General features: G+C 24.4%; 6 protein-coding genes across 8 annotated transcripts; all 6 read right to left on the bottom strand.

The window, feature by feature from the left end:
• Positions 1 to 858: 858 nt before the first annotated feature.
• Positions 859 to 3330, bottom strand: LOC127288363 (uncharacterized). The gene is made up of 4 exons (XM_051315767.1): positions 3002 to 3330; positions 2497 to 2667; positions 1338 to 1493; positions 859 to 1124 (listed from the first exon to the last, which is right to left on the bottom strand). The coding sequence occupies exons 1-4, from the start codon at positions 3047 to 3049 to the stop codon at positions 918 to 920; spliced, it is 582 nt and encodes a 193-aa protein (XP_051171724.1). The 5' UTR covers positions 3050 to 3330; the 3' UTR covers positions 859 to 917.
• Positions 3331 to 4452: 1122 nt separating this feature from the next.
• LOC127288339 (uncharacterized) lies at positions 4453 to 5693 on the bottom strand. Its single transcript, XM_051315731.1, has 3 exons — positions 5682 to 5693; positions 4702 to 4857; positions 4453 to 4626 (listed from the first exon to the last, which is right to left on the bottom strand). Exons 1-3 carry the CDS (start codon positions 5691 to 5693, stop codon positions 4453 to 4455), a joined length of 342 nt encoding a protein of 113 aa, XP_051171688.1.
• Positions 5694 to 7891: 2198 nt separating this feature from the next.
• LOC127288377 (uncharacterized) lies at positions 7892 to 12448 on the bottom strand. Of its 2 annotated transcripts, none has more exons than XM_051315786.1 (4): positions 12312 to 12448; positions 10179 to 10316; positions 9738 to 9893; positions 7892 to 8138 (listed from the first exon to the last, which is right to left on the bottom strand). In XM_051315786.1, the coding sequence occupies exons 1-4, from the start codon at positions 12357 to 12359 to the stop codon at positions 7965 to 7967; spliced, it is 516 nt and encodes a 171-aa protein (XP_051171743.1). In that variant the 5' UTR covers positions 12360 to 12448; the 3' UTR covers positions 7892 to 7964. The 2 variants fall into 2 exon arrangements, with proteins under 2 accessions (XP_051171743.1, XP_051171744.1); XM_051315787.1 differs by having other exon boundaries at positions 10248 to 10316.
• Positions 12449 to 14187: 1739 nt separating this feature from the next.
• Positions 14188 to 16442, bottom strand: LOC127288362 (uncharacterized). Its single transcript, XM_051315766.1, has 4 exons — positions 16275 to 16442; positions 15725 to 15901; positions 15008 to 15163; positions 14188 to 14518 (listed from the first exon to the last, which is right to left on the bottom strand). The coding sequence occupies exons 1-4, from the start codon at positions 16320 to 16322 to the stop codon at positions 14312 to 14314; spliced, it is 588 nt and encodes a 195-aa protein (XP_051171723.1). The 5' UTR covers positions 16323 to 16442; the 3' UTR covers positions 14188 to 14311.
• A 456-nt stretch (positions 16443 to 16898) lies between these two features.
• LOC127288370 (uncharacterized) lies at positions 16899 to 18454 on the bottom strand. Of its 2 annotated transcripts, XM_051315775.1 has the most exons (4): positions 18338 to 18454; positions 18106 to 18237; positions 17588 to 17743; positions 16907 to 17474 (listed from the first exon to the last, which is right to left on the bottom strand). In XM_051315775.1, exons 1-4 carry the CDS (start codon positions 18398 to 18400, stop codon positions 17298 to 17300), a joined length of 528 nt encoding a protein of 175 aa, XP_051171732.1. In that variant the 5' UTR covers positions 18401 to 18454; the 3' UTR covers positions 16907 to 17297. The 2 variants fall into 2 exon arrangements, with proteins under 2 accessions (XP_051171733.1, XP_051171732.1); XM_051315776.1 differs by lacking the exon at positions 17588 to 17743 and having other exon boundaries at positions 16899 to 17474.
• A 572-nt stretch (positions 18455 to 19026) lies between these two features.
• Positions 19027 to 20722, bottom strand: LOC127288371 (uncharacterized). Its single transcript, XM_051315777.1, has 5 exons — positions 20578 to 20722; positions 20207 to 20338; positions 19801 to 19956; positions 19503 to 19702; positions 19027 to 19309 (listed from the first exon to the last, which is right to left on the bottom strand). The coding sequence occupies exons 1-4, from the start codon at positions 20638 to 20640 to the stop codon at positions 19526 to 19528; spliced, it is 528 nt and encodes a 175-aa protein (XP_051171734.1). The 5' UTR covers positions 20641 to 20722; the 3' UTR covers positions 19027 to 19309; positions 19503 to 19525.
• Positions 20723 to 24647: the final 3925 nt, after the last annotated feature.

Genomic DNA, 24647 nt, shown 5'->3' with positions numbered 1-24647 from the left:
CTTTAAGAACATTTTTTTGGTACATTGAATAAATATTTTGCAATTAAAACTACTACTTTAAGTAGTAGATTTTACTACTTAAAGTAGGAAAATAAAATTATTTTTTTATTTATAATTGTTTATTATCAGTAGAATTGATTTTTTCATCCTCTCTCCTATACTGACGCTTATCTTATGCCCTAACGGTTATGTGCCTAACAGAGAAAATTTCTAACCGACGGGAATTGAACCCTCGACCCTAACGCTCGCTATCTGATATCTTAACCGACTAACCACGCACGCTCGCTACGACAGTCTGAAAACTACTCGAAGACTACTTTATGCTTGTCCAATTGGTAATTTAACTATTTAAAGTAGTCATTTTTACTACTTTTATTAGTTGCTATAACTATCCTTTTTAAGTTTTGACTTGTAAATTTTTCATCTTTTAATTATATTATAAGTTGTTTAATTGCATAGTGCAGTAAAATCTACTACTTAAAGTGATAGTTTTAATTGCAAAGGATTTTTTTAATTCTACGACATAAATGTTCTTAAAGCCTATTGAACCACTTTAAGTAGTAAAAGCTACTACTGAAAGTAGTAGTTTTAATTGGAAACCATTTGTAAATTATGCATCAAAAATCTTCTTTGAGTTTATCGAATTAATTAAAATAGTAAAAATGTACTACTTAAAGTAGTAGTTTTAATTATTTTTTATAATTATTATTTTTATTATATACAATGTATTAATGAATTTTTTATCTATATTGACTAATTATTTTTCATAAACTTTTTTTTTATCATTATTTTACGTCAAAATGAAAACAAAATGAAAGCAATCATTAATAGTGAGTAAGACTTAAAAAAAAGTAAATTTATATTATTTTGTTTATTTTATTATATTTTATAATAATTACAAATTATTAAAGTTAAAATTAATTTAAATGATTATATTTTATTTTCGGATAACAATTGGCACCAGATATATGTCCTGTGAATGTAGCAACAAATAGTGCTGGAGTAATTTTAGGTTTTTTTGGATTTAATTTAAAAATATTGTACATTGCATAAAAGGGTCCACAAGCATGATTTTTAGTTGTATACGTATAAGTATATGGCATTTCAAAAGTGCTCGTTGATCCCTGTGAAAATTACATTTTATATAATATAATATTTAAATTATTTATATATATATATATATTTAAATGAAACAGAACATCTTAATTAAAAAGTCATTTAATCTCTAAAAATTAATTTAATATTTTCAAATAAGTTTTTATTTTGATGAAAAGAAAATTCGTTTTTTTATTTTTTTATAAATCAATTTTTTTTAGGTTTATAAATTCATTTCTTACCTTTTTAATTGGACACTTGAATGTATTTGCAAATCCTTTTAAGATCAAAAGTTGAAGAAAATATTGTAAACTGTCTTCTTTATAAGTGTTACACATATTAGGGACAGTTACAATTTCGCGTATTCCAGAATTTGCAAAAAAATAATTTACGTAAGCCTATATAAAAACAACGTATAAAATAAAGTTTACAATTTTTTTCCAATTAAATAGTAAATTTATTATATATTTATTTATATAAAAACAGGAGTTTAAAATTTAAATGAAATTTGTTTTTGTTTATATTATGATTTTTTAGCTGACTTTATTTTATTTTTAAATTTGTATTTCATACAATTAGATTAGTATAAAAAATAATATACTGAGAAAAATGTTTTATCAGAGCAATCAAAATTTAATTGGGCCAACAAAAAATTTTTCTTGATATTTAAGCAACCAAACTATTCGTTTGAGTCAACCAAAAAATTTGGTTGAGTATTTTTTGTTGACATAACAAAAATGTTTGGTTAGCTGAACTAAATTTTTTTATTAGGTTAACAAAAATGTTTGGTTGATCAAATCAACAGGTTTTTTTTTTGTAAAATTAAAAATTTTATTCCACCTTATTTCTTTTCATTTTATCTTTTTTAATTATTTTATTATTTATTTATTATCGATTGAACGTTTAATGTATATTTATCCAATTGACATATTTGTGGACATTAAAAAATCTCATCTCCGCCTGGGATCGAACCTCTGTTTTTAAATTGCTTGTCGGGAGCTCTGACCACTGGACTACCCATCTTGTTGAGAGATTTAAACTAATTGTTTTCTTAAGGTACGAGCTGAGAGTGAATTAAATTATTTGGTTGTCGTAACCAAATTTTGTTTAGGACAACAAAGCAATAATTTGGTTTTTTAGACCAAACTATTTTGTTTTGTTAACCAAATTATTTTGTTGTCGTAACCAAATTTTGGTTGGAATTTAAAAATGTTCAATCAAATAATTTTGTTGGCCTAACCAAACGTTTGGTTGAGATAACTCTACGACTTTGTTTCAACCAACCTAAAATTTTGTTACAAGAAAAAAAATTGCCTAACCAAACGATTTTGTGGCAAACACAAAAATTTTTTTTCACTGTAATATATCTAAATACGTAAAAAAAAATTAAAATTTACGAACCTTGAAAGAATTGTTTTTATTGTTGAATTCTTCCGTCCATTCAAAGTTCAAATTATTACCCACTTTTGATAATTTTACACCTGTTGTAATATTGTTCATCAAAAAGTTACCAGTATAAAGAATTATGGTTCGGTTTACATCAGGTGTAGTAAAAAATAAGCTGTTTACTTCCTAAAATTGTAATTTTAAATTCAGTACAGTTTAATTTTTCTTAATTTACATATTACCTATAATACCAAAGATGTTTTTTTTTAAAAAAAAGTAAATGTAAAATACATTTTATTACCCATTTTATCTTGAATAGCAATTAAAATAATAATAAAAAAAAATTATAATAATAATAATAGAATATATTTTATTTTGCTATGGTTGTTTCATTTTTACAAAAATTTTGAATAATAAATCAATATTTTCAATTCTTTATAGTACGTAATTTGTATTCTAAATTCTCCTTTTTTTATACATATTGAGTATGTGTATAAAATTATGATCTATGTATACTTACATTTGTATCAACAGCGAAAATGATAAAAAAACATACAAATTTCAACATTTTTGTTTGATACGTATGATAATGACAGAATACAATATTTATAAAATGGGCTTTTGATTAAAAAAAAAAAAAAAAATTTCCTTAAACTTAGTGCTAAAGTAATCTTAATGTCTGGATTCTTATCGATTATTGTTTAGGCGAAAAAGTGTGATCTGGTAGAAGTCCCTTTAGACTTAAATTTTTTTTTTTACAAAGAGGAGTAACAAATTCACCTACTCTTCAATAATTGTAGACCTTATAACAAAAACACTAGACAAAAAACCGTAACTATCAATTATGTTTAGGAAAATTATACACTTTTATATTTTTGAAAATGTAATAAAGATAAATAAATTGTCTACAAAACTTTGTTATTTTATCATAACTCGTTTTTGTTGCATTTAAAAAATAATACCTAAGTGCAGTATAGTTTGCTTGTAAGTTTAAACAAAAATAATAAATGAATAATAGCAAAATTCACGTTTTTTTTTCTTAACCTGATGTACTTTAATCTAATGTTAAATTAAAACTTAAATTTTACATTATACTTATATTACCCATATAGAGAATTTTTATAATAAATTTTTTTAAAAAATCAAGTCATATATGTTTATGTAGTAATTTATCACGTGGAATTGAATTGCGTTATTAGTTTTAAAAAATCTTTTTTACCGACAGCTGATGAAACAGATTAGACCGATTAAATCGATGATAATTCTTAGTCAAAATTATTTTATCGACTGCTGATAAAACAGATTAGACCGATTAAATCGACAATAATGCTTGGTTGAAAAAAAACTTTTTTACCTACTGCTGATAAAAGAGTTTTGACTGTTAAAAACTGTTTTACCGAGTTCTAATAACGTAGAGTTGACTGATTTTATTAAATACGCAATAATTATTCCGACAAAACTATTATACCGGCTGCTGGTAAAACTTATTTGACGGTTTACATAAATTTAAAACTGTTTTACCGACTGCTGATAAAACAGATTTCATGGTTTTCATCGGTAAAACAGATTTAAAATAATTATTTAGTTTTTAATCATTTAAAAATATAATTATTATTGGAATTTAGTTTTTGTTTCAGGTAAAGAGTGCGGATTTTTGAAAATTCATTAAATTTTTTGCAATTTTAGATTATACGGGAGTGTTTGAACTTAGTGAAAGTGACCCCAGAGCTATATTTTAGGACCTATCATCAATATCGGTAAGTTCTTTTTATTTTTAATAACGCATGATATAATTCATTTATATATTAATTTCTACACTGCAAAAAAAAAAAAAAAATTGGATAAAAATTTGGGCACTTATAAATTTAAAAATTTAGAAATATATAGTTAGATGTCAATAAAAAACTTTTTAATACTTTAATATTATATTTTTCAATATTTATATATAACACATCAGTTTCAAATATAATATTAACAACCACTTATACCACCTCGTAACCAGGCAGAGATTAATAAAGGAGTCGTTTCAGAATTCGTTGGTTTGTTTCTAACAATGTTGATTGTTGCGATAATTGGTCCACATCTCAAACTTTTTGTTCTTGCATGGAATTTGTGAATTATTGGATAGGAAAGTTTTACTTTACCCTATACGAATAAAAAAATTTTTTTTTTTAAATTATAAATTTCTATTCTTTATTAAAATTTTAATATCTTTTTTACCTTTTTTATTGTACATTTATTGGTATTTCCAAATTTGTTTAGAACAAAATGCTGAATTCCGTTCATCAAAGTATCCTTTTCATATTTATTACACAAATTTTCAATTTCAATTGTTTCCGTCAGTCCCACGTCTTCGTAAATCTGCGTGAAATAAACCTAAAAGAAATTTATAATAAATAAATTTATTACATCATGATTTTTTTATTTTTTTTATTTTTCACTTAGAAAATTCTAATTTTATTTTTCTTCAATAAAAAAAAATGTATCTTTCCCCCCTGAAAAAGTCAAATTTATTTTTTATCTTCATTTTTTATGGTCTTTTTCAAAAATGCATTTTACAAATCGAAAAGACGCAAAAAAAACTATTGAAACTCCCCTCCCCCCCAAGTAAATTATAGTCTAAATGAAAAAAAAGCTTTTTGCTATGAATTATCATCCCATAGAACTATAAATTACCCAAATTTTCGGAAAAAAATTTTTTTCCACCTTAATCACTTCACATGGAATTCCTCATTTATGGGTAATTTCACGTGAAGTGATCCAGATGAAAAAATGTTTCTTTCCAAACATTTTTTGAATAAAAAAAAAAAAAAAAAAACTTTGACTCTTTTTGGGTAAAAGACACGATTTTATTTTTTTTTTTTTAAACAAAATCTGAGGTTTAAAAAAAATATTTCATTTTGTAACTGATTTTAAAAAATTATTTTTATATAATTATTTGAGGAGAAAAAATTATTTTATTTATTTTAATTATATTTTGGTTGGAATTTTATTGACATTATAAAAAAAAATCGATAGAAATAATGAAATATTCATTTTTGTAGAGTACGAATAGATAAAAATAAATATTTAATCAAATCAAAAAAATAGTCGCAATGACGTGTGTCAAATTGCATATAAAAAATAATAAATAAATTTTATTTTCGTATAAAAAATTTCTCAATTCCAGTTGTGGATATTTATATGTGGGTTTTTTTTACCTTAGTAGCCATTTTTTTGTCAATACTTGCCTTTAAAGAATTATTTTTATCAAAATTTTCTTGCCACACAATTTCCTGATTATCATTAATTTTTCTAACAATTACATCACTAGAATTTGCACCTTTAGTTATAAATCCTGAACGAAGAGTAACTATTCGAGACTTTGCCTGTAAACATTCAAATATTTATATTTTTTTGTAAAAGTAAAATAATTAAAAAATTTTTAAATGAAATTCTTTAGAAATTTACTTGGAAAGTGGAATTTTACTCCAGAAATAAGAAAAAGTAGTAAAATTTTAACTCTCTTGATTTTAAAAATTTTTTTCTTTTTAAAATTTTGTTAAGGATTTTATTTTAATTTTCTTTTTTATAAATTATTAGTTTAATTATTTTAATTATATTATATTTTATATTATTTTAATAATAAAATCAAATGTATATAGGTATTAGCAACAGATATTATTTATTTATTTATTTTTTACAATAATGAAACTAAACTACTTGTAATTTATAACGAGTATTGCAAAAAAGATTGAAAATCAAAGATGACACTCTTTCAGTATTTTTTGTCTCGTATTTGAAGAAAAAGAAGCTAAAAATTCATTTTATTATTTATAATTGTTTGTTATGAATACTGGAACAGAAACTATTTTTTATTTTTGCCTTCTGTAAAATTTTATTAATAATATCAGACCGTTCGTATTTACCCCGGAAAATTGGAAAACCGGGGTAATTCCGAACGGTATTTTCAATAATTTTTTCTTATATCAGAGCCACACAAAATTGTTTTTATTTAATTACACTATTATTTTAACATTATAAAAGTACATAGAAAAAAGTTTTTCTTTCTATATGTATCCTCGTTAGTAACTGATAAGCAGAAACTTAATCTCTGTTCTCTCGAAGGAGTGTTCCACTTTTTTTGACAAATGGTTTGTTGAAAAAAGTTTTTCAGGATCTTAATAAAATTTGGTATTCTAGGGTTTTTGGGGTCGCTGATTACCAATTTCAAGTCAGTTTTTCAAAATTCAAAATGGCGGATCCAATATGGCGGACGAGAATTAAAAAATTCATTGGATTCGCTCGAAAATTATTACTCGGGGGGTTTCAGGGTCGCTGATTACGAATTTGGAGTTAGCAAATTTGATCATTTTTAAAAATAAGTTTTAGGAAAGTCCGCCATTTTGAATTTAAAAAATTTGACTTTTATTTTTGTATTTACATTCAATCACTCCAAAATACTTTCTGTACCAAGTTTTCCAAAATTTCTTTGTGATTTGATAAAGTTATTGAAGGTTTTAATTGTCGAATGCATTTTAATTTTTAACCTGTTTGATTTTTGTATTTATATATGTTGCATTATTACATAATAGGTTTATTATCGTATTTTTTTGAGTTTTTATATAAGTTTAACAATTGCAATACTTTAAATTTATTTTCCCTAAGATTTTTCTGAAATACAGTGGCGTTCGTATTTACCCCGGTATTTTAGGAAAGTTGCAAAGTATCGAGGTAAATATGAACGCTAAGTTTCCTGTGATTGTAATTTATCAAAAATTTTTGCTACCCCATAAAATTGTTCTATGGAAGTAAAGTAACAACTTCATGCACCAGAATACCGGAAGTATTGTCTTTCAAAAGAAAAAACTTATGTTATTGTTGAAACTTACTAAAAGCGTTCGGATTTACCCCGGCTGACCCTATCAGTTTTTCAAAATTAAAAATGGCGTATCCAATATGGAAGACTTTTTTTAAAATCGTTCAGATTCACTTGAAACTTTCTACTTGGAGGGTTTTCAGGGTCGATGATTTCGAATCCTCTGTCAGTTTTTCAAAATTTAAAATGTCTGATCTAATATGGCGGACTTTTTTAAAAAAAAAATCGTTTGGATTCGTAATCAGTGACCCAAAAAATCCCCGAGTAATAAGTTTCAAGTGAATTTTATGCTTTTTGATTAGGAAAAATGTTGTATTTTAATAATGGATAAAAAAACAAAATGGCGATTATTTTGTAAATTTAATCCGATTTTGAAACACTATCATTTTCACTATCACTTTTATTATCACTTTCACTATCATTTTCACTTTGATGGAAATTTTTTACTGAAAAATGAATGTAAAAATGAAAGTGTGACTGGAGATGAAAATAAAATTACACAATCGCACCGAGGTCTAAAATTTTTACTCATATTTCTAAAATAATATTTATTTATTTGTGATCATATTTATAAAACATTGTTCTAAACATTTTTGAAAAATTATACAATTTTCTTTTTATTTAATTAACAATCGTCACCAGTTACAGTTCCTCTGAACGTTGCACCAATTAGCATAGGAGTTGTATTATTATCTGTTTTATTATTTCTAAAGACGTTAAACATTGCAAAAACTGGTCCACAATTTTTATTTTTTGTCAAATAGGCAAATTTCACTGGAAATTTGACTTTCTTTTTACCCTAAAAATAATATTATTTTTCAAAAATTAGTTAAAAATTTATTAATTAATTAAATAATAATTATATACATAATTAATTAAAATTTTTAATTAATTACATTGAATAATAATAAACAAAAAAAGTATAATAAATTGTAATTAAAAAAAACTATCAAAAATATGTATTTTAAATAATTATAATATTTAGTTATTTAGGTACTGTGTTCTTTTATTATTTTAAAATAGTACATTGTGCATCAAGTGGAAATACACTAGTGTCTATAATCTTGCGTTATGTGTCAACATGAAGTTAGTTAGGAAATGAAACGATACATCGATTTATTGCTGCGATATCAACGCGGATACACAAACTAAGCTATATCGTCTGATTAATTGTTTATTTTGAATATTTAAATAAAAATATCTAATTCTTTTATTTATTATTATTTTCCTTAGCATCAAATTCTTTGAAACGATGAACAATCAATTGTTTAAACAAGTAAAAGAATTTTGAAAAGTTAATAACAAAAGCTAAAAAATTAAATAATTATTGGAAAGATTCCTCTAATTTAGTTTGAAAAGCGACAAATAACTTAAAAATAAAGGAGAAGAATATAAATATATATAAGTATAGTATGAAAATTGGAAAAGCAAAAAAAAAAAGATAAATGCTAACGTATTTTCATTTATAAATTTCTACTACATCATAGAAAAAAGTTGGACTCATATTTGTTGCATTTCAAAATGAGTGCATGTTAAATGACATAGAACGTGGCGCCATCTGCCTGTCTCATTTTTGATGCGTATCAAATTGAGAATAAATTTTGTACTCAATTTGAGATTTGGGTTTTTCTGTGATGTTTACAACCTTATCTGATGATATAGTTCTCACGCGCTTCATTATACTGAATAATATAGAAATTAAGAATATTATGTCCCTTTAAATTTTGACAATACTATTATTTTTTTTGTATTGGAGATAATAGAATGTGGGTGATATTTCCCTAAACATTTATGTTTATATTTTATCAATCACATGTTTGAACTCATTTGCTTCTCAGAATTGATGTAATCACGTAAATTTAATTAAATAAGAATAAGAAATTATATAATATTTTAATAATCCCCGCCCACTTGGAAAGATTCCCCGGAAAGTGTCCCCTGGAGGTTCTATCAGAATTCCACCGGACCTTCCAACGTAATTCCGTCGGAATTCCATCGGAGTTTCAAAGAATTTCCGATGGGATTCCGACGGAGTTCCGACAGAATTAGGACTCTAAAAATTTTGAAAGAAAATTAATCGGAATTCTGTCGGTATCCCATCGGAAATTTTTTTTAACTCCGATGGAATTCCGACTGAAGTTCCGGCAAAATTCTGATAGAACCTCCAGGGGGCACTTTTCGGGGAATCTTTCCAAGTGGGCGTGGACTGAGAGCTTATGAATGCTTCAACCTATTTCTTCTACTAGTGGGAGAAATGAGCATTTCCCTCACGATCACGTGACACATAAAGGAATAGGCTATTTTGAACCTCTGCCACCAGGCCTAGTAAATCGCATTTTCCGTGCAGGTATTAAAAAAAACATATTTGTAACGCATATGGAATATTTTTAAATTATACCTTTTTTATTGGACATTTATTGGTATTCCCGAGTTTAGCCAATACAAATTTTTTAACGGCATTATTTAAAGTGCCATATTTATATTTAGCGCATAAATTATTAAGTTCAACAATTTCACGTACACCAGAATCCTCAAAAAAATAATTGAAATAAATCTAGAACAAAATAAATTTTATAGCATATTTCCAACTACTCTGAAAAATAATCTGTTTAATAACAAAATTGTTTATTTAATGCTCGCTGAAAATAAATTCATTTTTTTATTAATAATGCAATAAAACAATTTTTATATTAAGAAAATAATAAAATAATTTTTATATTAATAAAACAAAAGAAAAATTCAATCATCTCATTTGTATTTTAATAAAATTCTGAAATAATAATATTAAAAATTACTCTTAAAGGAAGAGGGAAATATAGAGGGGAATTATTTTACCTACTTTTAATGAATTTTTATAATCAAATTTTTCCAGCCATTCAACTTCGAGATAGGTACTTTTTGGTCTTACAATTATTCCAGAAGCATTTTTTCCTTGTACAACATCTCCTTCGGGAAGATTGACGTATCGTTTATAAGCCTTCAATAAAAATGAAAATCGTACTAAATGTTATTTAATATTAATTATTAATAATTAATATTATTATAATAAGCAAATTAAATATTTAATATTGTTGGAATAAATTAAAATTAATAGGGCCCTTTGGGGAAAATGTAAACAAGGTGTAAATGTAAACAGCAGATATTGCAGCTTAATTTACAGATTTAAAATTAAGTTCGACCCCAATATTTTAACCTCAGCTCACCTGCAACAGGTTCTGAGTATTGCCAATTTTTTTTTTCGACAATTGTCAAAGCCATACTCCAATTTGTCGCTTAATGCATGAAAGATTGAAAATCAAAGATTTACTGTTTCAGTATTTTGTCTCGCATTTGAATAAAAATGAACTAAAAATTCAAACTAAAATTTCTAATTATTCCTTATGAATCCCTTAACAAAAGCTGATTTTGATTTTTTAATTTCGTCAATTCAGTTAATAGATAATTAAGTGTTTACATTTACCCCGAGAATTCGAAAACTCGGGGTAAATGTAAACAGAATTTCTGCTGCATTTTAAAAGAAAATAATTGAATAAATTTGCTTCTATTTCACAATTACATTATTTTGGCCCTGTAAAATTACATAAAAAACGAAATTGGATCTTCTTTTATATCTCCTTCGTGTTAGTCAGTTGCAGGTATAGACCTGTATAGTATTGCATAGTGCATTTACGTGTTTAAAATATGTGAAAGCGAGTCTTCACGATTGGTAAATAAAACTCAGGTACGTAGGAATCCTAGAATAAGAGTGAATGATTGATTGGTTGATTGATTGATAAATTGATTGATAGATTGATTGATTGATGGATTGATTGGTGGATTGATTAGTTGATTGGATAATTGATTCATAGATTGGTTGATTGAGTGATTGGTGGATTGATTGGTGGATTGATTGGTGGATTGGTTGATTGATTGAGTGATTGATTGGTGGATTGATTGGATGATTGATTTATGGATTGGTTGATTGATTGATTGATTGATTAATTGATTGATTGATTGATAAAGAGGAAAAATTTCGCACTATATTAATTGTGTTGATATTCATATTTTCTAAATGTCAGTGGGCAGAGAAATTTAGTCCAATTTGATCAATTTTTAAAAACCTCTTTCGCGATATTGAATCCGCTATTTTGAAAATTTTAAATCTGACTTCAGATTCGTATTCAGCGACCTCGAAAACCTCCGAGTAGCGAGATTTAAGCAAATTTGATCAATTTTTTAAAATATTTTTAGGTTCATCCGCCATATTGGATCCGCCATTTTGAAAATTTTAAATTTGTCTTCAAATTCGTATTCAGTGACCTCAAAAACCCCCGAGTAGCGAGATTCAAGCAAATTTGATCAATTTTTAACAATATTTTTATGTTTGTCCGCCATTTTGGATCCGCCATTTTGAAATTTAAAAATTCGATTTTAGAATCTTATTCAACAACCTTAAAAACTTATTTTCACTAAGTTGAATGAAAATCTATTAAAATTTATTGAAGTTATTCAAGTTTTTACATTACTAGGTTTGTTATGGTAATGATTGCTTATTTTATATGTTGCATATCAATCAATTGGTTCAATTATTTTACATCTACCAAGAATTTTTTTTCAGTATACTGGGGATAACTTTTCTTAAACCTCTTTAAACTACAGGGGTGTTTACATTTACCCCGAAATTTGGGAAAATTTCAAAATCTCGGGGTAAATGTAAACAGTCAGTTTTAAGCGATTCAAGTTGATCAATATTTTTTTGTACCTCATAAAATGTTTCTAGGGAAGTGAAGTAACAAGTTCATGCAGTAGAAAACCGGAAGTATTGCTTTTTAAAATAAAAAACTTACATTATTGTCGAAACTAAGTAAATCCGTTTACATTTACCCCAAATGACCCTATAAAATCTTCATTAAAATAGAAAAATAATCATCATTATTATTAATATATAATAATACTGATAATAATGGAAGATTAAAATTTTTAAAAAACTCACATTTGCAGCAGCAACGAGTGCAAAAAGTAGATAAATAAATTTGAACATATTTTCAAGTTGCTTAGTTAGAATTCAAGGTTTTTTTTAAAAAACATTTATTTTTCGCAGAAACTTATATAATATACTCTAAATATTTCTTATCAATGTAAAATAAATTTTTTACTGACTTGTTTTTGTAAAGTAACATTAACTGACCACGTTTTAATTACTCTAAAGATATTGTTAAAAAGTTTACGTTATTTTATCTTAATTATTTCAATATACGTATATATACAATAAATCTATTTTTTCAAAATTATTTTATATGATTTTGTAAAATTTTGCTAAAAAAATCCAATTTGAAGAATTCAAAATGACGTTTTAAAAATATTCACAAAAAAAGTGAAATTTAATTTTAATAAATCTGTTTGAAAATCGTTAATTCGGTTGTTTTTGTAAAGGTCGACATTTTGAATTTTTTGATTTGGACTACATATTCAGCTTTCGAGGTTCCAAAACTCTTAAAATACTTAATGATACTTTAATTTTTTTCAGCTGTCGCTTTTCGGTCCATCACTCATTATAAATGGTATGTACTTTTTTTTGCCATTACATTTGGTCAGTTAAAGATAAATAAATTATAAAATGTAAAACTTTAAAAATTTTTTTAAATTATTTTATTAAGGAAATTTTTTTTTTCATTTTTAAAAAGCTGGTTTTTAAAATTTATTTTTATTAATAAATAATATTAATATAATAATAAATAATAAAAAATTAATGCTAATGATTATGTTTTACTATATGCAGGATTTTTAGTCATGAAGTTATAATGTATCGACAGTGAAAAACACAAAAAAACATATGAATATGAACATTTTGTTGTGATGAAATATTTAAATTTTTTGACTGGTCTTTTGATGGAAAAAAGAAAAATGTTTTTTTTTTTTGTTTTTCGTAGTCTTTGTGTGAAAATAAACTTAATGTCCAAATTCTTTATCGCTCATCGTTTTCACACAAAAAAATGACATTGGTAAAAATGACTAAAAATGTGTAGTTAAAAAAAAGCAGTTAAAAGTACCATATTCAGAACCATTTTAACTAAACTTAGACAGTTGGTGGTACTAAATTTTAGTAGTCAATTTCACTTAACAATTGTTAAAAATAGTAATTTTTATGATTTATGTAGTTGAAAAAACCAATTTTTCATAGTTGCAGAAAAACAACTGAAGACTGTCGTTTAAGTCTAACATATAATTTTTGTTGTGAAATTAACTGTTATTTTGTATAGTAAATATTACTATTTTTAGCAGTTAAAAAAGTTTTTATGTAAAGTTTGAGACGTATTAATTAAAAGAAGATAATAACTATTAAAAGTAGTAAATTTGACTGCATTGGATAGTAAAATTAACTGCATAGTAACAAGATCGTTCTTAAGTATCATGCAAGCCATCCTAGCGTGCGTGCGTGGTTAGTTGGTTAAGTTGTCGGCTTGCGAATGTTAGGGTCGTGCGTTCAATCCCCAGCGTTTTAGGATTTTTCTCTGTTAGGTATATCAGAATTAAATATTATAACCTCAACATGGAGGTTAATAAACATGGACAAACTCTTATTAAACATGGACATTAATTAAATGTTTTAAGGTTAACTAAATTAATAAAAATTAAAAAAAAAAAAAATAGTTAAAATTTAGTTAAATTTACCATGAATTTTTTTGAGTGATTTGTGCAAGAAAATTACCCTTGTATAATTTTTTAAAATGTATTTAAAATAGTAAATTGGATGAATATTTTATTTTTTAGGTCAAAATCCTTCATTGTTGCAGATAATTTGAAAATTTATTTATTTTTAATTTATTAAAAAAAAAAAAATTAGGGCAGGGTTATTAATACTGTATATGAAATTATATTATTGTTAATATATTTAATCGTTATAAATTATAAAGTTTAGATAGAAATAAATTATAATAATTAAATAAATAATGATAATTAAATAAATTTTAATAATTCAATAAAATATAATAATTAAATAAAATTATTATATTGTGCTTTAGGATAACAATTAGGACCAGATATATGTGCTGTAAATGTAGCAACAAAAAGTACTGGAGTAATTTTAGGCTTTTTTGGATTTAATTTAAATACATTATACATTGCGTAAGTAGGTCCACATGCTGGATTTCTTGTCATGTATGAATAAACTAATGGCATTTGAAAATTGCCCGTTGCTCCCTGTGGAAATTATATATTTTACATTTAATATATAATTTATGACATTTTTAAATTAGTACCTTAAATTTTAAAAGAGTATCCAACAAATTTTTTTTTTGTTATTTTAAAGAAATATTTTCTATCACTGCAACTGTTTAATTCAGAAGAATTATTCCTTTGATATAAAAAAATATTGAATACAATTTTTTTTTAAAATCTTTGTTTCCAATGAAAGAAATGTTTTATTTAATCTTATATTAATGTACTATAATTTTTATTAATTTAAAGAAATTTTTTTTTTTTTGGATGTAAACAAAATTTCTTTAATTCAAAGAAAACCTACATTTCATTCAATTGTAATTTTTTTTATATCAAAAAAATAATTTTTCTTATTAAACAAATATAGAGTGAAAGAAATAAACCTTTTAAAAATGATAAAAACTTTTTTTCGTATGATTCATTGAACTTTTTTTTTTTATTTTTTAACAATTAATTTTTTTGTGACATTACCTTTTTAATTGGACACGTGAAAGTATCAGCAAATCCTTTTAAAACCAAAATTTGAAGAAAGTGTTGTATAGTGTCAGTTCTATAAGTACCACACGCATTGGGAATAGTTATAATTTCACGTATTCCAGAATTTGCAAAGAAATAATTTACGTAAACCTGCAAAACAATATTGTTTATATAAAATCTTAAGTTGAGTTTGTTTTAAATTAAATAATAAATTTACATTTTATTTTTAAATTAAAATCAAAAATAAATTGGTTTATTATTTTTTTTAACCTCAAAAAATATAATTTTTTTTTTGTTTAAAATTTGCGGTTTAAAGCAAAAATTGGAGCTCATTTTGTAGTTCTTATTGTAAATTCAGATTCAGAAGTTTAAATTATGTAATAATTAAATATAATTTCCAAATCAAAAATGGTGTGTATCCAATATGGCGGATCCAAAATGGCGGATATTTGAAAAATGTAATTAAAATTTTTTAATTTTAATATACAGTAAGAATTTCATAATTAGATTGAGTTTTTTTATTACACATCAAAATATATATAAAAATATGTATATTTTTTGAGGTTAGAAAATAAAAACGAACCAATTTTGGAATTCTGACTTTGGATTTGGATTTAATGACCCCAAAATACGTAATAAATAATTAGTCTGGTACGCAAGAGAAAAAAAATTTTTGTTTTTTATAAATCTTTGTAATTAAAATTTACTAACCTTAAAAGAATTATTATAATTGTTGAATTCTTCCGTCCATAAAAATTTCAGATTATTATCCTCTTTTGATAATTTTAAACCTGTTGTAATATTATTCATTTCAAAATCGCCAGAATAAACAATAATGGTTCGATTAACTAAAGGTTTTTGTTTTGTGAAAAATAAGGCATTTACTACCTAAAATTAAAGTTCATTTTTTGTATATAAAAATTATAAGAAAGTTATAAAAAAAAATATCATGTAAAAAATATTTCTAAATAATTTTTCAAATTTTGGTTTTCAAACATACATCTAATAATTTTAGCGAAAAATATTTAAATAAATAACGAGTGAGAAATTGCCAATGGCAACCATTGGGCCATTATAAGACCAATGATGGTCCAATATTAGGCCATTGCTGCCAATATTGGGCCACTCTTTTGCCAATGGTAAATTTCCCACTGTGTAATAATAAAATATATGAAATTTTTTAATCATTTTTATAATTAACATTTATTTTAACTTTTTTTTTTTTGGTAAATATTGACTGTAAAAACTTTATGATACTTACATTTGTAGCAATTGCAAAAATCATAAAAAAACATATTAATTTCAACATTTTTGTTTGCTAACTGTTGTAATAAAATAAATAATTTTTAAACTAGTCTTTTGATATAAAAAAAAAAATTTCGCATATTTAGTGGCAAAGTAATCTTAATGTCTGGATTCTTATCGACTTGTTTATAATAAACAAAATAGTTTTATATTTTTTAAGAATGTAATTAAGGTAAATAAATTGGCTAGAATTTATTTCTTTTTTTTATCATAACCCGTTATTGTTGCAAATAAAAAATATTACGGAGCTAAGCATAGTACATTTATGTCTGAAAATTTTAACGAAATACAATGTAAGCTAAACATGAATAATAATAATTATTAATGATACTTTGTATAAATTTATTTCAATTAATCTATATTGATATAGGAATAAGATATAACAGATATTCAAAATATTTTTCATAAATTAAAATACAAATTTTTCTTAAACACTTTTATTTATTTTTTTTTTTTGACATTCTACGTTTGATAAAAAAGCTTTCATAACATTAATAACTATCCATTTTAAATATTATAATACACATTTTACGGTTATAGTAAAATGCACTAGATAAAAAATAAATTTTAATTTCAATAATTTTTATTTAACATTTTATTTTTAAGAAATACACTTTTTTAAAAGGAAATATTAAAGTATGTCAAGTTTATGTCTTATCATAATTACGTTCTTAAAAGATATTTCATTGGTTTCTTAGACGTATTAAATATAGTGATAAAAAAAATTTTTAAATATCGAAAAAATTTTTAATGAAAAAATACTGTGCTTTTAGAATCATCGTATTTCTCGAAACACGGCAATTTTTTTTACAAAATCGGCCAAAACACCAAGTATAATTTTCTAAATCCGAAAGATTGTGGGAATCCATACAAAAACGCAATTGCAAATCGAAAAGTAGGAAATTGATATTAATAACTCCTTCATTACGCCCTACCGCCGTTAGATGGCAGAATCATTCAGACTCTTAACATTATCCGTTTAACAATCATTGCCAGTTAAAGTTCCCCTAAACATTGCTCTAACAAGCAAAGGAGTCTCATTAGAATCTTCTTGATTATTTTTCATAACATGAAGAGTTGAAATAAATGGTCCACAACGTTCAGCTTTTGTGGTTTCGAATGTATAAGTTATCGGATAGATAATTTTAACTGTACCCTAAAAATAACAAAATTTTTTTTTGCAATTTCATATTTCCTTTAAAACCCAGAATCTTTGTGCATTGCTAAGATTTGCATAATTTAATATTTTTTTTTTTTTTAATATCTTGCCTTTTTTATTGGACATTTACTAGTTTTGCCAAGATTGTTTAGAACATAACGCTTAATGGCATTTTCTAAGGAACCTTTATTTTGTTTTTCACATAAATTAGTCACTAGAGCATTTTTCATTAGGCCAGTGTCTTCGTAAATTTTTGAAAAATGAACCTAACAAAAATTACAGTAGATTTTGATATAATTGAAAATTATAATTACTATATATATATATATATTTTTTTTATATAATTATATTTTTTGCTAGGTATATATATTCACATGTTTCTTATAAAAATAAATACCTTTAGAAAACTAAATTACAAAACTTTTTTTTGTTTCAGTTTTTTGATTTAGGTAGTTTTAAAAAATAAAATTTTTTTTTTAGGAAAAGTTTAATATTATTACATGAAAATCTAACAAATATGTTCAGTCCCAATTTTTTCTTTATCCTTACTTTGTTCGTATATTTTTTTTTGTTAATTTTTTGTTTTATATTACTTTGAAGAAAGAAAGAAAATGTTTGTCCTGCTTACTTTTAAATTATTTTGATTTTCCAGCCACACAATTTCTTGATGACCATTATTAGTTTTTACACTTACGCCAGTGGCATTTTTTCCTTGAGTTATATTTCCTGAAGTAAAAGTGACTTTTCGAATTGAGCCAGCCTAATGTAAAAAAAAAAAATAAATAAACGATTGTTTTTCATCAAACACGATTTTTCTCATATGGATCAATTTTTTTCAGGTAATATTAAAGGAAACTTACATTTAAAACAGTAATGTAGGCGAAAAGTGTAAAAAGTAATTTTAACATTGTCGTAAAATTCATTTCAATTTTCTAACTAAATATATTAAACAGCTAACTGGATAGTTTTATATAACAACCAACCGGTTCTTTTTAGTTAATTTATTATTGTAGATAAAATTTACAGTTTTATATCATATTTTCTTTATTTCTTTATATGAAAAAATATTATTTTTTCAACTATATTTTTTTTGTAGTATTAAAAATGTATTCGTAAAGAAAATTTGAAGGGACGACTCTATACAAAAACGCGATTGCAAAACGAAAAGTAGGAAAGTAATATAATGACAGCTTCATTACGTCCTACCGCCGTTAGATGGCCGAAGCATGCAACGAGCACAAAGTCGCATCTGTTATACAAAATTCGGTACCTAAAAATTATGTTTAAATAAAATTTCGTTTACAAAAAAAGAAACAAAAATGTTAATTTGAAAAATGAAGATTCGTTTAAAAAGAAATTCTATTAAATGAAAATTCTAGATAATGATTTTTATAAGATATGCATGCGCCTCGTTTTGGTTGATTTTGTAAAAAATGTTCGTGTGTCGAGAAAAAGGTTTTTTTTATTTTTTTTTATTTTTAATAAATATTGATTTGAATCAAAGAAAATTTTGTTTTAAATAATCAAAGAATTCTGTTTCATTTTAAATTGTCCTATTTCATGTGATTTTTTTTTTAATAATTCACAGTTTATAATTATTATTTGTTTATATTTTTTTAAATTATTATTATTTAATTATTTATTAGATACAATATTTTGAGTAAAAATAGTATTTGAAAAACTTAAAAATAGTTTTGAAAAATCTTGCAATCATGGGGTATCGAACCCCGGACCCGTGGGGCGCAAGCCAAATACTCTGACCTCACAGCCACAATGACTTTCAGATTTTTTTACTTAAAATTTCTTCTTGACTATTAAAATTGTACTGATATCTAGAATTTAGGAAGAATGGTTTATAAATTAAATCAATTTTTTGATGTTTTAAAATTATTATTAATTTATCTAATAAATAAAATTAAGAAATATAATTTAAAAAAACAAAATTAATAAATAAAATTAATAAATGAAATTAACAAATAATAAATTAATGAATTTATTTTATTCTAAAATTATTTTATTACTCACATTGCCTTGAATATTTTATACTTTCAACAATCATCACCGATTGTAAATCCTCTAAATATACAAGTGAGAAGCAATGGAGTTTTATTAGAATAATTTTGATTATTTTCAACAATATGAATCATTGTTATAAATGGTCCACAACGATCGCCTTTTGTTGTTTCGAACGTGAATATCATTGGATAGGTAATTTTTACTGTACCCTATAAATAAAAAAATAATTTTTAGAATTTCAAATTTTTTTAAACATAAATTTATGATTTTAATTGCATTAAAATATTTTTTTTTTATAATCTCTTGCCTTTCTTATTGGACATCTATTAGCTTTTCCAAGTTTGTTTAGAACAAAACGCTTAATTGACTCTTTTATTGATCCTCTTGATTGTTTATCACAAATATTATCAAATATATAATTTTCCACTAATCCTGACTCTTCATAAATTTTTGAGAAATAAACCTTTAAAAAAAATTAAATTTATTACAGTGAAAAAAAATGTGTTTAATTCAAAATTAGTTATTTAACTATTATGAAATAAATATTTAATTGAACCAAATAATTTTTAAAATAAATAAACTATATTTGAATCAATAATTTCTGTATTTAAAATAAATACGATTTAATTGACACAAATAAATATTTATCTGATATATAATAGACAAGTAACCGATTATTTGAATTAAATAAATTTTTTTTTCAGTGCACTTACCTTCCAATTATCTTGTCTTTCTTGCCACAAAATTTCTTGACGATCATTATTGTTTTTTACAATGACACCATTGGCATATTGTCCTTGAATTATATTTCCTGAAGTAATAGTACCTTTTCGAAATACAGATGCCTAAAATGGAAAATCAATTAATTTTTTATTTTTTTTTATTTTATTATTTTTCTTGTAAAAATATCACTTTCTGGTTTTTTAAAATCGCAAATTGTAAAAAAATATAATTAAAATGTATCAATTATAAAAGAAAAATAATTAAAAATACATCAAAATTGTATTTAATTAAAACTTGTTATTATTGTATTTAAATAGTCTAAAATCGATTTTTTTTCGAGTAATAAATGAATGAAACTCACATTTAAAACAACAATGAAAGTAAAAAGTATAAAAAGTACTTTCAACATTGACGTTAAGTTCATTTCGAATTTTGTAACTAAATGTATTTAGTAGCTAACACATGTTTTTGTAGTATTTAACCGGTTTTATTTTTTTTAATTATTGATATATCATTTGACTATAAATTTTTTCTTTTTTATCTTTTCAAGAAATGATTATAGTTTTTTTTTCAACTACTTTGTGTGGTTAATAAATTTTGACACAATTTATTGCAATGTATTTATTAATTGATTACATTGTACACCAGGAGAAAGATAATGAACTTGTTATAAACTCTGATAAGACTCGGAGGCTATGGTGATTACAGTATCGAATAGTCCTTCTATTGACCCATTGTTGGAACTATCAATTATGCAGCTTTGTCTTCTTGGGAGTCTATTTATAGTTCTATTCGTAAACTTTAAATTTTTGATATAAATATTGTCACTTTGGATCAGATATTTTTAATTTTTTAATTTTAAAATCAAAATTCAAATTCAGCTACCACAAAAACTTTCCTATGCCAAGTTTCATAAGAATCTGTACATGATAAAAAATTATGTCCGCCATTTTAAATTTTTGAATTTTAAGGTTCTTTTCAAATTTAGCGACCCTAAAAACCTTTATATATACCAGATTTAAAAAAAATTGTTGACTAGATTTTGCTGTACATTTTTGGACCCTCATAGTTACAGTCGGTAACATTTTATTGACATGGGGTATATTGCGAATTTTCGTAGTTTAAAGTACATTTTCCGTTTTAGTACCGTTTTTAGATATACTTACAGTTTTACTCTTTGTATAATTAGAACACTAGTTTAACTCGTAGTTCAACAAAATATCGCGAATTTTTAGGCAGTATTACAATTGTTAAAAACAATAACTGAAAAGCAGATTATTCTTCAATTTTTTAAATAAATAAGTGATGTTTCAAGGTAAAAAAAACATAGAGACATGCTGATTAATTTTATTTGAATTGGTAAGGAATTTTTTCATTTTCCAGGAAAACATTCTATTCAAAAAAATGGAATAAAATTGATGATTCTTAGTCTGCTGCAATTTAGGTTCAATTAATAGGTTTCTTTAAGGTATTTTGTGTTGTTTCAAGGTAAAAAAAACATACAGACATGCTGATTAAGTTTATTTAAATTGGTAAGGAATTTTTTCATTTTCCAGGAAAACAGTCTATTCAAAAAAATGGAATAAAATTGATGATTCTTAGTCTACTGCAATTTAGGTTCAATTGGTAGGTTTTTTTAAGGTATTTTGTGTTGTTTCAAGGTAAACAAAACATAGAGACATGCTGATTAATTTTATTTGAATTGGTAAGGAATTTTTTCATTTTCCAGGAAAACATTCTATTCAAAAAAATGGAATAAAATTGATGATTCTTAGTCTACTGCAATTTAGGTTCAATTGGTAGGTTTTTTTAAGGTATTTTGTGTTGTTTCAAGGTAAACAAAACGTAGAGACATGCTGATTAATTTTATTTAAATTGGTAAGGAATTTTTTCATTTTCCAGGAAAACATTCTATTCAAAAAAATGGAATAAAATTAATTCTACTGCAATTTAGGTTCAATTGGTAGGTTTTTTTTAAGGTTTTTTTTGTCGCTTCAAGGTAAAAAAAACATACAGACATGCTGATTAATTTTATTTGAATTGATAAGGAATTTTTTCATTTTCCAGGAAAACATTCTATTCAAAAAAATGGAATAAAATTGATGATTCTTAGTCTACTGCAATTTAGGTTCAATTGGTAGGTTTTTTTAAGGTATTTTGTGTTGTTTCAAGGTAAAAAAAACATACAGACATGCTGATTAAGTTTATTTAAATTGGTAAGGAATTTTTTCATTTTCCAGGAAAACATTCTATTCAAAAAAATGGAATAAAATTGATGATTCTTAGTCTACTGCAATTTAGGTTCAATTGGTAGGTTTTTTTAAGGTATTTTGTGTTGTTTCAAGGTAAACAAAACATAGAGACATGCTGATTAATTTTATTTAAATTGGTAAGGAATTTTTTCATTTTCCAGGAAAACATTCTATTCAAAAAAATGGAATAAAATTGATGATTCTTAGTCTGCTGCAATTTAGGTTCAATTAATAGGTTTCTTTAAGGTATTTTGTGTTGTTTCAAGGTAAAAAAAACATACAGACATGCTGATTAAGTTTATTTAAATTGGTAAGGAATTTTTTCATTTTCCAGGAAAACATTCTATTCAAAAAAATGGAATAAAATTGATGATTCTTAGTCTGCTGCAATTTAGGTTCAATTGGTAGGTTTTTTTGTAGGTATTTTAAGTTGTTTCAAGGTAAAAAAAACATAGAGACATGCTGATTAATTTTATTTGAATTGGTAAGGAATTTTTTCATTTTCCAGGAAAACATTCTATTCAAAAAAATGGAATAAAATTGATGATTCTTAGTCTACTGCAATTTAGGTTCAATTGGTAGGTTTTTTTAAGGTATTTTGTGTTGTTTCAAGGTAAACAAAACGTAGAGACATGCTGATTAATTTTATTTAAATTGGTAAGGAATTTTTTCATTTTCCAGGAAAACATTCTATTCAAAAAAATGGAATAAAATTGATTCTACTGCAATTTAGGTTCAATTGGTAGGTTTTTTTTAAGGTTTTTTTTGTCGCTTCAAGGTAAAAAAAACATACAGACATGCTGATTAATTTTATTTGAATTGATAAGGAATTTTTTCATTTTCCAGGAAAACATTCTATTCAAAAAAATGGAATAAAATTGATGATTCTTAGTCTACTGCAATTTAGGTTCAATTGGTAGGTTTTTTTAAGGTATTTTGTGTTGTTTCAAGGTAAAAAAAACATACAGACATGCTGATTAAGTTTATTTAAATTGGTAAGGAATTTTTTCATTTTCCAGGAAAACATTCTATTCAAAAAAATGAAATAAAATTGATGATTCTTAGTCTACTGCAATTTAGGTTCAATTGGTAGGTTTTTTTAAGGTATTTTGTGTTGTTTCAAGGTAAAAAAACATACAGACATGCTGATTAAGTTTATTTAAATTGGTAAGGAATTTTTTCATTTTCCAGGAAAACATTCTATTCAAAAAAATGGAATAAAATTGATGATTCTTAGTCTACTGCAATTTAGGTTCAATTCGTAGGTTTTTTTAAGGTATTTTGTGTTGTTTCAAGGTAAAAAAACATACAGACATGCTGATTAAGTTTATTTAAATTGGTAAGGAATTTTTTCATTTTCCAGGAAAACAGTCTATTCAAAAAAATGGAATAAAATTGATGATTCTTAGTCTACTGCAGTTTAGGTTCAATTAATAGGTTTCGTTAAGGTATTTTGTGTTGTTTCAAGGTAAACAAAACGTAGAGACATGCTGAATAATTTTATTTAAATTGGTAAGGAATTTTTTCATTTTCCAGGAAAACATTCTATTCAAAAAAATGGAATAAAATTGATTCTACTGCAATTTAGGTTCAATTGGTAGGTTTTTTAAGGTTTTTTGTGTTGTTTCAAGGTAAAAAAAACATAGAGACATGCTGATTAATTTTATTTAAATTGGTAAGGAATTGTTTCATTTTCCAGGAAAACAGTCTATTCAAAAAAATGGAATAAAATTGATGATTCTTAGTCTACTGCAATTTAGGTTCAATTAGTAGGTTTTTTTGAAGGTATTTTGTGTTGTTTCAAGGTAAACAAAACGTAGAGACATGCTGATTAATTTTATTTAAATTGGTAAGGAATTTTTTCATTTTCCAGGAAAACATTCTATTCAAAAAAATGGAATAAAATTGATTCTACTGCAATTTAGGTTCAATTGGTAGGTTTTTTAAGGTTTTTTGTGTTGTTTCAAGGTAAAAAAAACATACAGACATGCTGATTAATTTTATTTGAATTGATAAGGAATTTTTTCATTTTCCAGGAAAACATTCTATTCAAAAAAATGGAATAAAATTGATGATTCTTAGTCTACTGCAATTTAGGTTCAATTGGTAGATTTTTTTGAAGGTATTTTGTGTTGTTTCAAGGTAAACAAAACATAGAGACATGCTGATTAATTTTATT

This window comes from Leptopilina boulardi, unplaced genomic scaffold, assembly GCF_019393585.1.
Source record: "Leptopilina boulardi isolate dan_hultmark-lab unplaced genomic scaffold, ZJU_Lbou_2.1 LbouV2_384, whole genome shotgun sequence".
Classification (NCBI taxonomy): domain Eukaryota; kingdom Metazoa; phylum Arthropoda; class Insecta; order Hymenoptera; family Figitidae; genus Leptopilina; species Leptopilina boulardi.
The sequence above is the reverse complement of the archived record's forward strand: the minus strand, read 5'-3'. Positions and strand labels throughout refer to the sequence as shown.